Source organism: Lissotriton vulgaris, chromosome 5 (assembly GCF_964263255.1).
Source record: "Lissotriton vulgaris chromosome 5, aLisVul1.2, whole genome shotgun sequence".
Classification (NCBI taxonomy): Eukaryota; Metazoa; Chordata; class Amphibia; order Caudata; family Salamandridae; genus Lissotriton; species Lissotriton vulgaris.
The window spans coordinates 1219186212-1219202938 of record NC_141693.1 but is presented as its reverse complement, the minus strand read 5'-3'; the positions used below and the strand labels follow the sequence as shown (position 1 = coordinate 1219202938).

General features: G+C 44.5%; 1 protein-coding gene across 3 annotated transcripts in view; it reads right to left on the bottom strand.

Moving 5' to 3' along the window:
* The window catches only part of LOC147712333 (zinc finger protein 8-like), a 129719-nt gene that overhangs the window by 23291 nt on the left and 89701 nt on the right, over window positions 1–16727 (bottom strand). For 2 of the 3 annotated variants that reach the window (XM_086920315.1, XM_086920317.1), the window contains one exon: window positions 2896–3009. In XM_086920315.1, coding sequence (XP_086776441.1) covers window positions 2896–3009 — 114 coding nt within the window. The remainder of the gene's footprint in view (window positions 1–2895; window positions 3010–16727) is intronic. The other variant, XM_086920316.1, reaches the window with a different exon arrangement.

Sequence of the window (16727 nt, the reverse complement as noted above, 5' to 3'; positions counted from 1 at the left end):
TCAGCAAGTACAACGCAGGCATTGTATTATTTTAATAATAGGCTGTTACTTACCCCTAAATATCTTCATCAGTTGAAGTTGATGGATAATTCCAAATGCTGGTCTTGTCCTCATGAAAATAGTGATGTATTACATATGTTCTTTCTTTGTCCTCTGGTTAGGAGTTTTTGGTTGCTCATTTGGAAGAAATTGAATGAAATCTTATCCACAAATGTTTCGTTTTACATTTTACACAATTTATGGGTGGTTCCTCCCCTATATGGAGTGCCCAGGGGAATGTGTGTAAATTAATTGACTTGTTTATAGCTATTACCCTTTAGATTATTATCACAAATTGGAAAGATACTACTATAACCTCTTATACTGCCTGGTGGAATCATCACAGATTAGATCGCGCGCATGCCACCTCTATACCTTTATTGAATAAAAAAGACTTACTATGGTCACCACTCTCGACATTCCTATCTAGGATAGTTGTTCACCCTATTTCTTAGGTAATCAGTTACGTTCACCCTTAATGGTTATCATGTTTAGTAAGTTGTTATTGCTATTTTCGCTATGCTGTTCTGCTTATTATACGATTCTTATATTCCCCCCTCACCTTCCCTCCCCTTCTGAGCCTTATTTTAAAATGCTAAATTGCATATGCTTATGTATATTGTTCAAATTGGTTTTGATCCTGAACTTATTAATATTGCTCAGACCGCTTTGTTTTCCCTTATTTATTCACTGTACTTAACTAGAAGTTATGGAAGTGTTTGAAAATTACATAGTTACTTTGAACTTATGTTTTACTTAGAACATTATCTCAATAAAGCATTCTAAACTTAAAAAGAAAGGAAGGGCGGTGGCGTTACAGATAACTGATGGATTGTACTGAAGGCTGAAGTTAGGCTGCAAATAGACCAGAGCATATGCTCCTGCATACATTGTCATTTGTTAATGCGTTTGGGGACCAGAGACTTCACTAAATAAGACAGACAAGCCACCGCCTCATTTATTCCTAGGCGGGAGGGCTGGAGCAGCCCTGCTGTTTCCAGGCTGCTTGTTATGTATGGGGAAGAGGGCAGCAATATTTACCTTGTACAACAGAACTAGCTTCACAAGGGCTGGAGAGGACTAAACAATGTGCAAGAGAAAGAGGCGTATGTACGTGTCATATGAGAAACATGACAAACTAGATGTACTTTGGTGGTCAAGAAATACCGAATGGTTATGGCTGCACAAAAAACGAATACAAATAAATATATTCATTATATTCATAGGACTAAGATATTCTTTGATGAACTTACACTACGGAAAAAGACAAAACGTGCCCCATTCCCAGACCCAATTATGCATTCACCTAACATTCTCTGACTACTGTCTTGCTTGAAGGCATATTGTCCCTATATACCTTCACTTTTTCTTGTTACAGAGGCAAACTATAGAAATTACACATATATACATGCATTCTTCCTTCTCCACTGGGTTTAACTCCAGGGGCACCATGCACTAGCTGCATACAATGTACTGCTGAGCACCCACATAGATAGAATCCTGGCGATCAACTTCAACTTGCAGTCATGCTGTGAGGAGTTAATGCATCAGTGAGAATTAAGAAACTAAGTAAGGCTATGCTAATATTGGGATGAGAGATGTACCCTGCTCACACAAACCAGACAACACACACTGGGTTATTTCAGTGTATAAGTTTATATAAGTAGAGAACGCAGGCTAGCATTCCCCCATGATCGATGTAAATCTATCTATCTATCTATCTATCTATCTATCTATCTATCTATCTATCTATCTATCTATCTATCTATCTATCTATCTGCCTACATTCCAGTCTACAGCCAGCATTCTCCGTTGGCATAAAATCTCTTTGTGCTGTAGAAGCAAGGAAAGGAATCCGAGAGAAAAAAAGGACAGTCTCTAAATACCAAAAATCTGTTCGGATTTTTTACTGAAACGTATAAAATGAGTTTACTCCTTAATTGTCTAGTGAGGATACTTCAACAGCATGGCACCTTGAAAAGTGAAAGATATGCCACCCATTTGAATTTCTTCATACATATGCCCTCATTCTGAGTTGCCCAGATTGCCATCGCTGAGAAGATACAGCTCCAGGGAACTATAAGCTTTGTGGTGTCTTTGGGAACATAATTATCAGGTCCTAAACCTCAAGACCCGATAATTATGGGCTAGGAGACTCCCAACCCATAACCATCTGTTGAGATTCACAGGTTGCATTATGCTGCTGTTTATACACACACATCCGCCTGCAAGGTTCTTGAAGGGGAGTGGGGGGGGGACAGAAGAATAAAAGGAATGCCTTCCCGGTCGCGGGCCCCCAGTGCCCTTCGGTCCAGCCACGGGCAAGAGAAAAAAACTACACAGAGCGTTTACTACCTGCTCCAAGCAGGTATTAAAGGTTCACAGTTTTGGGCCTGTTGTTTACACAGTTATAGGGAAAACCAAGTACCGGGTCTGCATTTTATTCCCTATTATGAGGCAAAATGATTCGTAAGCCATGTAAATTCACAGTGAAACACTGTCCAGAACTGTTAAAGTAAGTGATAGTTCAGAGTTCAGCTGGACTCCAAAGTTACTAATAATATTCAGTGGTCAAAGACTAATCTTCCACCTATATGGAGAATTTCATGTACTCAAGATCTAACGTTTACTGTTGAATCTGCATCGCTAAGGACTTTAACTTTCTTTCATTTTTCCTTTCGTCTGCCTTACATTCCCTAACTATTATATTGAAAATATGTGTCTTTATTAGGTTTTAGATGACTTTATTTGTGCTACGACAGCTCTGTAGTTTTTACTGTTGGAAATTTTCAGATTGATTGTGGCTATGACTACAATTTATGAATTTGATTTAACAATTAGGAAAAATGCACTCACCTGAGAGAACAGTGATGTTGTCTTCTCTCCCGGTGTTTTCCTGTTCCATGGAATAACTATCTACCTCCTCTTTAACAGTGAAAGAAACAGTCTGTGTGATGGCCAAATCTTCTACTTTAAAGAAAAAAAAAAGTGCGAACATCAGTAATAAATTTAGTCTTTCCAGTAAAAATCTGGCGATACTGGTCATTCCATATAAAGATTATGTCTGCTGGGTAATTGGTGAAAGACACAGTGAAATGGACTTGTCAGTAATGCCAAATGGATTGGGGCTTCGATCATCGTAAAGAATTTCCCTTTCATGATTGTGCTACATGATGGGTACTCGCAAAATTTTTCCCTGGGGCCAGAAAGTTTGGTCTGTGGTGTGACCAGGGACAGCACTGATGCCAGAATGGGGGTGGTTTGTGGGAAGCATGTGGGATTAGGGGAAGCAAAGCATGTACATCTAGCGGCTGAACTGATATGCGCAATGTGAAACCAAAAAACCTGAGATCAATCCAGACTGCTCCGCGACTCCTCCCCCTGCAGACTTCAAAAGCGCCAGAATTCAACAGCCTCGCTGGTGAGAGCAGCGTGAGACAGGCGCTGGAGGCGTGACGTAAATATATAATTTACTCTCTTAATTTCTATGTAGGTAAGTACTTAATCAATAATAACTCAAATCGGAAAGAAAGAACCAGAGTCCGTGGTGTTAGAGTTCTTAGGGGTTTTATTCCTCAAAAAGGAATGGTCAGGACCATAATATCATGTTCTTCCCACCGCAGGGGTGAAAGAAGGGATAGAGCGCGCTACATTTTATTGACAGTACATAGCTTATATACTTAATTCATGTCATAAGAAACAGTATAGTAGGCGTAACAGCTGAGAGAAGACAAGATAAGACAAGATAACAGTATACACGTGTTACTAGTACGTAATCAGAAGGCGTGGACTAGGCGTGAACTGGAGGTGTGTGCTAGAAACGTCACAGATGGGTGTCATAAAGGGGTGGCACTAACAGAAATGTTGCAATGTCAGCAGAAATCGGAAGCTTGGATGCGCGCGCAGCTGCATGACGTGTGATTGGAGGGGTGCAGGGGACTTGACATTTACACTGACGGAAAGAGACAGAAGTCTGGCATGTCAGATCAACTTGTACTTCTATCATATCTGATATCTGATGTTTAGGAACCATATTATCTGGACGGAAAGGTCTCTAGGGCAGAAGCTATTCTATACTAACTGTGGATGCGTGTATAAGCGCCTAAGTGTCTGCATGAGAAGCGTGGGGGCACGGGGCCTTCCATGGGAGCATGGTAACAGAAGCTATGAATTACTTGCACTGAGACAGGTCGGCCCTTTGGCTCTGCAGCTGGGGAGGATGTTTACTGAAGCTAGTAGGCAGGAATGCATTTTCGAGGAGCGGAACAGATAACTCGAAGGTTATAGTCAGTCTTGGCAGAAAGCAGGCTGAGCTGAGCGCGATGGGCCGCGCTGGAAGTAAGTCGGAGTTCACGGGTACAGAGGCAGCCTGGGCTGAGGCTGTCAGAGTCAGAAGCCAGAAAAGAGGCTCGATGGCAGAAATTCAGGGCCTACTCCGCCAGAGCAGGAAAACATGTAAAATACACTACAAAAAGACGGTGGCATAGCATACTTAGGAACGGACTATTCAACCCGTTCAGGGTGGATCTGAAAGAGAACAAGTTAACGTTGGACGCAAATGTATTTGCGTCTTCATAACTGACACAGGAGGGAAGTTACATGCACTTTAAGCTGGTACATGGAGTCGGTGGGGTACGCGCTAGGGAACACAACTTGACCATAAAATTTATATTTCCTCATTCCCTCCTTGTTCCCTACGGACCCTTCATGATATATCGATCCTCATGAATCGATCAGTTTGTTCTTGTAACATCATTTGTTCTTCTTTCTTTCGTTTACGTTTTGAGAGAAAACTGGAATGTTCAATACAAGAGGTGGCACACAGTCCACAAATCGCTGGCCCGCACTGCAGGCACAGGCAGCAACTGAATACTAGGACTAGGCCAATGCCTAGGAAGGATAGGATCTTCCATCCCCAAGCGGTTAACGTTGTCCAGAACCAACCGGACCAAGTCCAGGTGCCTGGATTCTGATGTATCTGATTTGCAATTTTATGGAGACGTGTAATAGCTTGATATACAGATGGTGCGTTTTGTGGTATGAAAACACAGCAACTTGACCCGATGACCTTACAAGCTCCACCTCTATCTGCCAAGATGACGTCAATAACAAGACGATTCTGAAGGACAACAACCCGCATAGCGGACTGTTCTTCTGTTAAGTTACCTAGGGCGGAGGCAGTTTCATTCACTACTGCTTCAAGTGTTCTAGTTAATCTGCGTATTAATTTACTATTCTGAACAGGTCCTAAAAAGAAAAAGAATCCTTTATTAAAATCGGTGTATTGTTCCCATGCCGTTTCTGTGTAGTCGACAAGTGGGATATCTCTTCTGGGTCTATTCTTTACTAGATTTGTATTTCTGTGGTAATCAGGAGGGGCTAGGAAAACAGGTGGCAGAAGGAATGCAATGTAACAGGTACCATCCCAATCTGGAGGTAGGCGTATGTATGCGGTATGACCACAAACAAAGTAAGAATGACTGATAGCTTTAAAGGACGATTTTCCATGATCACTGAATTCGATCACAGTAGTGCATTTACTATGACCTAAGTGTACTGAACCTTTCTTCCTGATACATAATTCACCAGTAACTGGTAATACTGACATAATGGGTAGAACTGGTGCAGCTTCCGCTTCAACAGTGAGAATCATGAGGTTAATTGTATAATTACCTAATCCATATACTTCATTTTCCAGATCAGTTCCTATTCTAGTGGGGAGTCCCTCCTTATCAGGGTAACAGACGTCGAGCAGGACCAAGTTCAGGTTTCCCCAAACCCAACCCCCGTCAAAAACAGCAATATCAGGATCTAAGGAATTAATTATTTTAAACCATGCACCACAGGAGCCATTGTGAGTGAACGGGTACGGAAAGAGGGGCAGAGCTCCCTTGTAATTCTGGTAGGGAGGGAGTCGGCCACATATCCAGCAATCTGTAGCATTGTTAGTTTGATGGGAATGGTGTAGCATACTAATGAATGTGTTGTTGCGCAGCGCAAGTCTGTAGGAGAGTTCGTGTGGAGGTAACTCGCTAAAAGTATGTTCAGCAGAAACATTGTAAGCAGATTGTTCACGCTTGAAAATAGGGTAGTAGATAGGTAGTAAGATGCTAGCAACAATAATTAAAATACTCAGAATAAACATGATTAATAGTGTCACTATACAGTGACTACGAAGTGATTTACAATATGTACGTTTCTTGTATTCTCTCTCTCTATCTCGATCTAGGGGATACATGTCAGAAACTATTTAACCGATTCACCTAGGGGAGGACTTAAACAATTAAACTGTCTGACTTGCTAGATCGGAGCTTAAGTCTATACTCCTCTTGGGGAGTTTTTTCTCGTTCAGATACTGTAAAGTCTTTTGGCTCAACACAGTCTTTGGTGGGGGTGGACGAGTCTCGGTCTGGTTTCAGTTCATGGAATTTTTTCACATGACTCGTATGCACCCACCCCTTTCTCCCTTCGATCTTCACCGCGGTCCTCGTGGTGAGAAGGACGGTCTTCAGCGATTTCCAGCGAGGCTCCAGCGGACTCTTTCTATCAAAATTGCGCACCAATACTAGGTCCCCAGGACGGACATCATGTGGCTTTACATCAGTGTTGTCGGGGAAGGCTGCGGCAACCTGTGAACGACATGATTGGAGTGCAGACATCAAGGAGGCAAGGTAATCTGTCAACATATTACAATCAACATCAGTAATTTTTTTCGGAATGGGCGTCCCCCACATATTCGGTGGTCTGCCAAAAACCACTTCGTACGGGGATAGCCCTGATCTCGAATGGGCAACCATTCTCATATAGAATAGTGCCACTGGCAGGGCGACTATCCAGTCGACCCCTTTCTCCTGACATATTTTTGCAAGGCGAATCTTTAGTGTCTGGTTATGCCTTTCTACAAGGCCTGCGGCTTCAGGATGTCGGACACAATGGAATTTCCACTGGTATCCTAGCAATAAAGAAACTTCTTTCATTAATGCGGATGAGAATGGCTGACCGTTATCTGAGTACACGACACGAGGCAAGCCGTACCGTGGGAAAAATTCACGAACCAGCTGCTTGGCAGTGGTCGGAGCGGTGTAATCTGGGACTGGGTATGCTTCGGTCCAGCGGGACAGAGCACAAACAACTACAAGAACATATTTAAATCCTCGACAACGGTCCATCTGGATATAATCCATCTGGAGGACTTCAAAAGGGTGATCGGGAGGATGAAATCCACCTTGCTCTACAGGGACGCTTTTACCTGGATTGAACTGACAACAGATCATGCAAGTACGCACTTTCTGTTTTGCTGCTGCTCGTAAGTGTTTATTGTTCCATAGATTCTGTAAACTGTCTAGCATCGCTTTCTCTCCTAGATGTGCTGGACTATGTGCTGTGTTAATCATGACTTGAACCATAGAATCAGGGAGAAACCATGTAGATTTTCCCTTCGTCATCCAACCTTGATCTGTTTGGATCCCTCCTAGTTCAATCCATTTCTTTATTTCTTCTGGGGTGGCATGGGTCTGAATATCGATTACATCTAGTGTGGGATCTCTGACTGTCATACAATGTGTCGGTCCGGTTGTCTTTGTCATGTCAGTTGTCTGAGTGTGAGTCAATGCTGTATGTTTTGCTGTCTGGTCTGCCAGGTCGTTACCCTGGGAAACAGAATCTGTGACTTTAGTATGTGCTTTACACTTCATGACGGATATGCCTGAAGGCAGATGTATTGCTTCTAACAGTGCTTGAATGAGGAGACCATGTTGGATCTTGGTACCGTGAGAGGTCAAAAAACCTCGTTCTTGCCATAACATGCCGAAGTCGTGTACGACTCCGAAAGCATAACGTGAATCTGTGTATATGTTGACATTTCTGTTCTTGGCTAGAATACAGGCTCGGGTCAGAGCGATGAGCTCTGCCGCTTGAGCGGACAATGTGTCAATACGATGTGTTTCTTTAACTTCGGTTTCAGTGGTCACTGCATACGCGGCCACTAATTCTCCCGTACTTGTTCTCATACATGAACCATCCACATACAGTGTCAGGTCTGGATTTGTCAATGGAACATCTGTTAAGTCTCGTCGGGGCTTTGTTACTGCATTAATGATCTCTGCAATCATGCGGGGCTGGATCTGTCATAATTGTAGGTAACAGTGTTGCTGGGTTCAGAATGCTGCAGCGTCTGATTTCTATGTGTGGCTGGAATAGCGTTAATTCATAACCTGTCAATCGTGCTATGGTCAAGTGCTGAGTCTGGGTTCTATTTAAAAGACCCTCTACAGAGTGTGGAACTTGTACTGTTAACTGATGGCCTAGAACAATTGAATCGCTCTGTCTAATTGCTAGTGCTGTTGCTGCTACTGACTTTAAGCACGCAGGAAGTGCCTGGGCTACTGAATCCAATGTACTAGAAAAATAAGCGCAAGGCTTATGTGAACCTGCTTGATCTTGAGTGAGGACAGACAATGCTGTACCGTCACGTTCTGTAACAAAAAGTGTAAACGGTTTGCTGTAACATGGTGTCGCTAAAACTGGTGCTTGGCATAATGCTTTCTTTAATTCCTCGAAGGCTTGTGTGTGTTCCTGAGTCCAAGGGAGGACAGTCGAAGTTGCTGCCTCCTGCGTCGTTAACTGGATGAGTGGTTTAGCTAAAAATGCATATTGAGGAATCCATTGTCTGCAGTACGAGGTGAGGCCTATGAAGGCCCGCACTTCCTTTTGCGTATGGGGTCGTGGCATGTTTACAATTAACTGAATGCGATCGGGAGTGAGCTGTCTCCCCACTTTGGACAGCAAGTGACCCAAGTACACAACTTGCTGAACACAGAATTGTAGCTTCGAAGGAGACACCTTGTGTCCCTTGTCTGCCAGGAAATGTAAAACTGTCAATGATGCTTGTTCACATTCGGGCTCACTTCGTGCGGTGATCAGTAGATCATCGACGTATTGCAGTAAAGCGGTGTTAACTGGCATTTGAATACAATCTAGTTGTCTTTTCAGTGCTTGACTATAGATGCTGGGGCTTTCTGTGAATCCTTGAGGTGCGCGGGAGAATTTGAAACTTCGTCCATTTAAACTGAATCCGAAGAGATACTGGCTCTCCGGATCAATAGGTACACTGAAGAAAGCGTTCTTGAGATCAATTACAGTAAAGAACGTTGCTTCTGAATCAATAGCTGTCAATAGGGAAGAGATATCGGGGACCACAGGGTACTGTGGTACAATACATTTGTTCAGTTCTCGAAGATCAATCACCAGCCGATATACTGGCGGTGCATTGGGGTCAGTACGTTTAAGAATTGGGATGATTGGTGAATTACAGATATTGGAGTCGGTCTCTACGACCACTCCTTGGGCAATAAGCTCTTCAATGATTTCCAGTAAAGCCACTACAGCATCGGGTGGTAACTTGTATTGTCTGATTCGTGGTAGAATAACTCCTGTCTTGAGTGTAACACGGTATGGTGTGATATGCATACAACCTACATCAGTTGGGCCTTTTGCCCATAGGTGATCTGGTACATTTCTCAATCTGACATCGAATTCTCGCAACACATAGTGACCCTTGAAATCCCGTAGAAAGAGTCTAACTCCCTCCGGGGAACAGCATATTATAGCTCCTAGAGCCTTCAATGTTTTAATTCCTAACAGATTTTCTGGGCATGAGTTCGTGAGTAACAAATCTGTAACTCGTGATAATGGACCCACAGCCAAGGGTACTGGTTCCGATACTTCATTTACAATAGGCTGTCCTGAAAAACCAAGGGAAACATTCTGTGAGCCTGAGAGGGGTGCCCCTGGGACTTCATTATGACTGATTGTGGTGCGGCTTGCCCCTGTGTCAATTAAAAACTTTCTGTCTTTTCCCAATACTTGACTGTGTACATAAGGACCTTCTTGATCTACAGGAATTTCAATAAGAGGCAAGCCAAATTCCCTCTCTAGGCTGTTTCATGTATATCGGGGGTAATCTGGATATGCAGATTGGGCATACTGGTACATCTGTTGTGAAACTTGCTGAGTCGCGGCAATGGGCTGTGGTACTGCTACTGTCTGTGCTGTATGAGATGGGGCGTGCATAGGCTGTGTATTCTGCATTGGCTGTGCATTTTGTGAGGTCTGTTGCTGGACCTGGTCTTGTCTAGGCGGATGCGGTCTTTCTTTAGTTTTCCCTGTTGCTATGTTATGTTTCAGAACGGGACATTCATGTACGTAGTGACCTGGCTGCTTGCAGTAATTGCACGTTCCTTTAACGGGAGCTGTGGTGTGACTTGTCTGGGTCCCACCTTTCCTATGCCCGTCGGCTGGGACCGTCTGAGCTACTAACATTTTCATTTTTGTATCTTTCATGCGCTTCTGTTCCTGATCTTGTTCTTCTCTAATTCTGTTCTGATGATATTGGAGCATCTGTAACATCTGGGATGGCGTATTTGCCTGCCAAGTACTTTCAACTTTGTACACTCGGTTTTTAACTAATGGTAGGGAGTTCTCGACTAGTTTTGATACAAAAAGGTGTGGATATGATTCGCTACTTGGTTTTAGGCCACTATTAATAATGAAACATTTCTCGAATCTTGAATAGAAGTCACTAGTATCTTCATCATGCTTCTGTTTACAGGACGAGATGGCGTCCCAATCTTCCTTTCTAGTTGTCAATAATCTTGGCAGAACCTGTACTATTAAACCTGGTAATGCTTTAGTTCTGTCCCCAAGGCCTACCCCTGGGACACGTTTGCTTTCTTCGTCTTCTATTTCTGCCCATACAATCTTTTTCTCTCCCACCTCCCATTCTTTTTCCTTTAATTTCTCGTAAATGCCCGTGGGCAGCAGTACCTTTAACATTTTCATAATATCATCATACGTGTAATCCCCCATCAGTAACATATCTTTAAGCTCTCTATGAAAACCTGCAGGGTCTTTATCATGGCTCGGGACTAGTTTCTTCATTTCTAACAGTTCTAACTTAGTCAGTGGCGTGTGTACATATACACGTTTCAAGGCATGATCCGCACCCATAACTGGGTGTACTTCTCGTAAAGGGTTCTGACTTTCAATGCCACTCCCGCATTGCATGTGGTACATTTTCCTTTCTGGAGGCTGGGCCGGAACATATTCAGAACTTATGAAAGTGTTATATCTATGTCGTTGTTCTATAATTATTTGTATTAACTTGGTACTGAAACCTCTCCATCTATCCATGAGTAGTGCTTCTAATGTTTCGTGTAAGGGACCTGGATCGGAATGTTGGTTTCTGTATTTCGTGAGGAGGTGCTGTATCATGTATACACCTGCTAATTTCTGTTCGTCTGGGGAAAGGTTCAGAAACGTCTGTGCTAAGGTGTCATCATTGTATATGTCTGGATTTTCGGCCCATAATATGGCTGACCGGGCTAGTTCTTGTTCATCCATCGAATTGAGTACATGGTACCCCATTCTTTCTCGTAGTCTTTTATCAGTCTCCTGGAACTGATGTTCAGAAGAATTCGGGTTGGTTAAAGCAGAGAGGAAAACTCTCTTGCTTTCTGGACGGATGCCTTTCCTAAGGTAAGTTCCCTTACCTACATACGCTATAGTATCTGGAGTCCTTTCTGGTTCTTCAAGTTCTTCTTCCTCCTCGGAGGAAGCTTTTTCTTTCTGGTGTACTGTTATCACTGCTTTTCTAATTTTCTTGTACATACTGGCTATGCAAGCCCCCTTGTCATGTTTTCCTTCAGCTATATTTTGACCCCACTTGTTCAGTGCATCTAATTCACTTTGATCTGTTCCGGGCCTGTCTCGTTCTCTTATTAGGCAATTTATGAAAAAGCGTAGTATCTGTGCTTGAACGTCAACTTTCTGTTTCTCCATGGCATCCTTGATACTGTCAGGGTCTTTCCCTGTCTGAACAAACTCATATATTCTATCTAGACGGTCCTTCATTCCTACATAGCATAGCAAGATATCAGTGGCAGATCTTAACCGTAGTGATGCCAATATCATAAGATCGTCTTTTCCGGGTACTGGATCATATCTACAAACTGAAATGTTTTCTTTTAATGCGTCAAGGCGGGGTGACCTGAACGTGAGAGGACTCTGCATATCTCTGAGATTGAATCTGGGTGTTAATGGCGGGGTCCGAAGACCCGCGGTCGCACCTCCTGAAGCGGATGTTTGGGCATTATCTCCCTGTGGAGTCTGTATCTGAACTTGAATTTGTCGTTTAGTAGGATCAGGTAGACGTGGTTTCGGTAGGTCAATTTTGGGTGCGGGAAGTGGCGGGGCTGGCGGAGCGGGGGAGGTCTGTCGCGGTACCGGCGGAGCATGATCTGGGGGCGGGGTGCCACCCCCGTCCCTGTCAGGAGGCAAGGCGCGAACAGGCAGATTGGTGTAAGCCGGTGCTACATCCTCTAGATAGGAATTTAGGAATATGTCTTTAGTAGTCTTATGCATTACTTTAGTTGGAACTAATGGTGGCGGTAAGTTTTTCGGTATTTCTGATAGGGCCTCAGGTGTACCCTCGGCCGCGAGATACATACCGTTTACGAGATTGTTTCGGGCACGGTCTATTTGTTCTGTTTTTACTCGGATCCCTTCAGTAACTAACTCGTTTTCTTGGGCCTTGTCTGATTCTTTAAGTCTGTCCTCTCTACGGAGTGCTTTCTCAGCACGCTTATGTGATTCCTTACGCCAAAATTCTATGGCGTCTTTCTGGGATTGTCTAGCTTTCTTTTTCCATAATGCTTCTTCTACCTTCATGATGCACTCGGCATCCCATGTTCCGGTAACAGGCCATCTGTGTCTTTCGTCTAGATGCTTGGTATAGTCGGCCCATAAGTCTAGATACAATATGGCATCTATGCCATGTTTGTGATACATAAAGTTACCTGGAGTGTCCCTAGGGGGAATAGGAATTTCTTCCTCTAGTATCCCTTTCCTAGTTCCTATCTGCTTTAACTTGTTGAAAAACGGCATCTTGTTTACTTATTACTGAATACTCAATCCTTCCTACTTAATACTGGATACAGCTAGTTTATACAAGAAACACAATAATGCACATTAAAACGGTCACATTCATACCACGACATTAATCACATGAAAAGAGACATTTGAGACATAGATGACTACCCCCTATACTGGATGTACTGCTAAACAGTACAGATACACTGGTGAACAGTGCAGAAATTCAGAAATTCAGAATACTAGATATACTGCTAAACAGTATAGATACACTGCCTAAAAACAGTGCAGACCGGACTTGTGTACCCAAACCCGTCTAGATACGTCCCAGCAATGGTACTCACCGGGAAGCACGGAAACAGAAGGCCTCGGAAAACTCGACTGGACTGGACTCGACTCGGCTCGACTTCGGAAAACTTCGGAAAACTGGTGGGCCTCTTGACACCTCGGACCTTGCTTCTTTCGGCTAGGCTCTGGTCGGGATCCTCCGCACTCCTCACCGCCTCGTCTGGGCACTGATCGCAGTCTTCGTCACCTCCGTGGGTCAGAGGGAGATGCAGGAAATCCTGCCGGTACGCGTAGGTTCCATCTAACTGATGGCAGGGGACATAGCTTGCAACGCACCAACCAGCGCGTGAGGTGGGGGAGGGGTCCCTGTTCGGGCGCCAAAATGACGTAAATATATAATTTACTCTCTTAATTTCTATGTAGGTAAGTACTTAATCAATAATAACTCAAATCGGAAAGAAAGAACCAGAGTCCGTGGTGTTAGAGTTCTTAGGGGTTTTATTCCTCAAAAAGGAATGGTCAGGACCATAATATCATGTTCTTCCCACCGCAGGGGTGAAAGAAGGGATAGAGCGCGCTACATTTTATTGACAGTACATAGCTTATATACTTAATTCATGTCATAAGAAACAGTATAGTAGGCGTAACAGCTGAGAGAAGACAAGATAAGACAAGATAACAGTATACACGTGTTACTAGTACGTAATCAGAAGGCGTGGACTAGGCGTGAACTGGAGGTGTGTGCTAGAAACGTCACAGATGGGTGTCATAAAGGGGTGGCACTAACAGAAATGTTGCAATGTCAGCAGAAATCGGAAGCTTGGATGCGCGCGCAGCTGCATGACGTGTGATTGGAGGGGTGCAGGGGACTTGACATTTACACTGACGGAAAGAGACAGAAGTCTGGCATGTCAGATCAACTTGTACTTCTATCATATCTGATATCTGATGTTTAGGAACCATATTATCTGGACGGAAAGGTCTCTAGGGCAGAAGCTATTCTATACTAACTGTGGATGCGTGTATAAGCGCCTAAGTGTCTGCATGAGAAGCGTGGGGGCACGGGGCCTTCCATGGGAGCATGGTAACAGAAGCTATGAATTACTTGCACTGAGACAGGTCGGCCCTTTGGCTCTGCAGCTGGGGAGGATGTTTACTGAAGCTAGTAGGCAGGAATGCATTTTCGAGGAGCGGAACAGATAACTCGAAGGTTATAGTCAGTCTTGGCAGAAAGCAGGCTGAGCTGAGCGCGATGGGCCGCGCTGGAAGTAAGTCAGAGTTCACGGGTACAGAGGCAGCCTGGGCTTAGGCTGTCAGAGTCAGAAGCCAGAAAAGAGGCTCGATGGCAGAAATTCAGGGCCTACTCCGCCAGAGCAGGAAAACATGTAAAATACACTACAAAAAGACGGTGGCATAGCATACTTAGGAACGGACTATTCAACCCGTTCAGGGTGGATCTGAAAGAGAACAAGTTAACGTTGGACGCAAATGTATTTGCGTCTTCATAACTGACACAGGAGGGAAGTTACATGCACTTTAAGCTGGTACATGGAGTCGGTGGGGTACGCGCTAGGGAACACAACTTGACCATAAAATTTATATTTCCTCAGGCGAGCATTGCTTAAAGGAGGTTTTAGCTAATGCGTGTGGCTATTTAAAAGTACCACAACTCGTTTTTGAGCATTTGTACATTCTGTGCTTTTAAAATCAAGATCGATTTTTTAATTAGTGTGTGGGTGAACTGGTGTCATTAAACTGTTTATTGCACCTTGCACTTTGCCTATTTTGCACTTCCCCGGTCGGTCCCCGGTCCGTCACGGCTATCTGTGCCGCTTGAACGGAGGGACGCGACTCCTCCCCCTTGTTGGTTCACTTCCGGGGCACTTTCTTATATATTGGAATGTGTCCACGGCCGCGCAGCGGACGTGCGCAGCGGGCGCGCCGATGGCGCGCCGAAGGTGCGCCAAAGGCAAGCCCGTCTGCGCCCGTCCGCGACCGGACCGCGGCCAGGGCCTGCCACGCTGATGGTTTGATCTCAGACACTGCCAGGATTGTCTGGTCCAAAGAGGAGCTGGTTGCTTTAAATACGAAGCTGCCTTGCAAAGCCCAATTGGACCCAGCTGCTGATCAGAGTCTGCAGGTCTGCTCGCTGTGCGGTTTCCCGTTGAGCTGGGTTACTCTCTCTGGCTCTAGCTCCACTTACATTTCTGCTGACCGGCCTGACTCAAGCTGTTGCAGCTTGAAAATGGGACTCTTAAATTGCCGGTCCATGCCCAAACACGCCGATGACATCTGGCTATTGCTTGAGGATGGTGAGTGGGATGCGATGTTTTTAACCGAAACATGGCTGAATGAACACACTATGCCTACCATCGCCCTAGCGGTGCCACTTGGTTATAAAATGTGTTTCTCTAATAGAGGGGATGGGAGGCGAGGCGGGGGGGTGGCCCTTCTCTTCAGAGATTGCTATAAACTCACGTCCTCATTACCCACTACAATTGTAGGGTTGGAAGGCTTGTTCTTCTGCCTACAAATCAATCCCCGCCAATCCCTGGCAGGCATGGTTATCTACCGTCCTCCAGACGGCACAGATACAGCTCTTTTGGCGCTTATTGACGCCATTGTCCAAATCTCTGTCCTCCATTCCTACTTTATAGCTGTAGGGGATTTCAATGTGCATGCTGAGGCGGCGGTTTGTCCACTTGCTGAGCGGCTTATTTCAACACTGAATGCCGCTAATTTGACACTATGCAGCACAGCTCCCACACACAAAGCAGGCCATATGCTTGACCTAATCTTCTCCAATATGAATGATCTGGTAGTGGGTTCACCTCTAGAGCTAACTTGGTCGGACCATGCTTTAATCCCATTCTCGGTCAGGCTACCCGGGTCAGGGCCCAAAACAGGGAGACGCTCCTTTTTGAAGAGGCAGTGGAAAAGCTTGATCCCTGAAAACATAGGCCCTGTCCTGGCCCACAACCCTCCTGTACTCTCATCTGATGTTAATAAGGATGCAGTGGCTATGTCAAAATGGATTGGCGATATGGTGAATTCCATTGCGCCAGCTAAACGGGCTATGTCCCGCAGAGACTCCCCCTCCGCTCCCTGGTTTTCTGAGGAACTGAGGGCGGAGAAGTCCGCCTGCAAAAAGTTAGAGCGACTTTGGAGGGTGGACTACTGCAGCTTGGCGAAGGCACGTTACAAGGCCGCCATCCGCGCTTTGCACAAATCCATAAAAATTGCGAGGAAACTTTTTTTCCTCACTTCCATCCAGCAAGCAGAACACTCTAGCAAAGAAGTGTTCAAGATAGTGCAGTCTTTTTTTAAACCCAGATGTATTGAGCTGGATGTGACTCCGTCTGACAAACTCTGTGATACTATATCTGAATATTTTGAGAACAAAATTCTGAAAGTATCTGACTCTTTTACTCCTGCAGTAAGCACTGTTAAATCTGATGTCATGGAGTATAGAG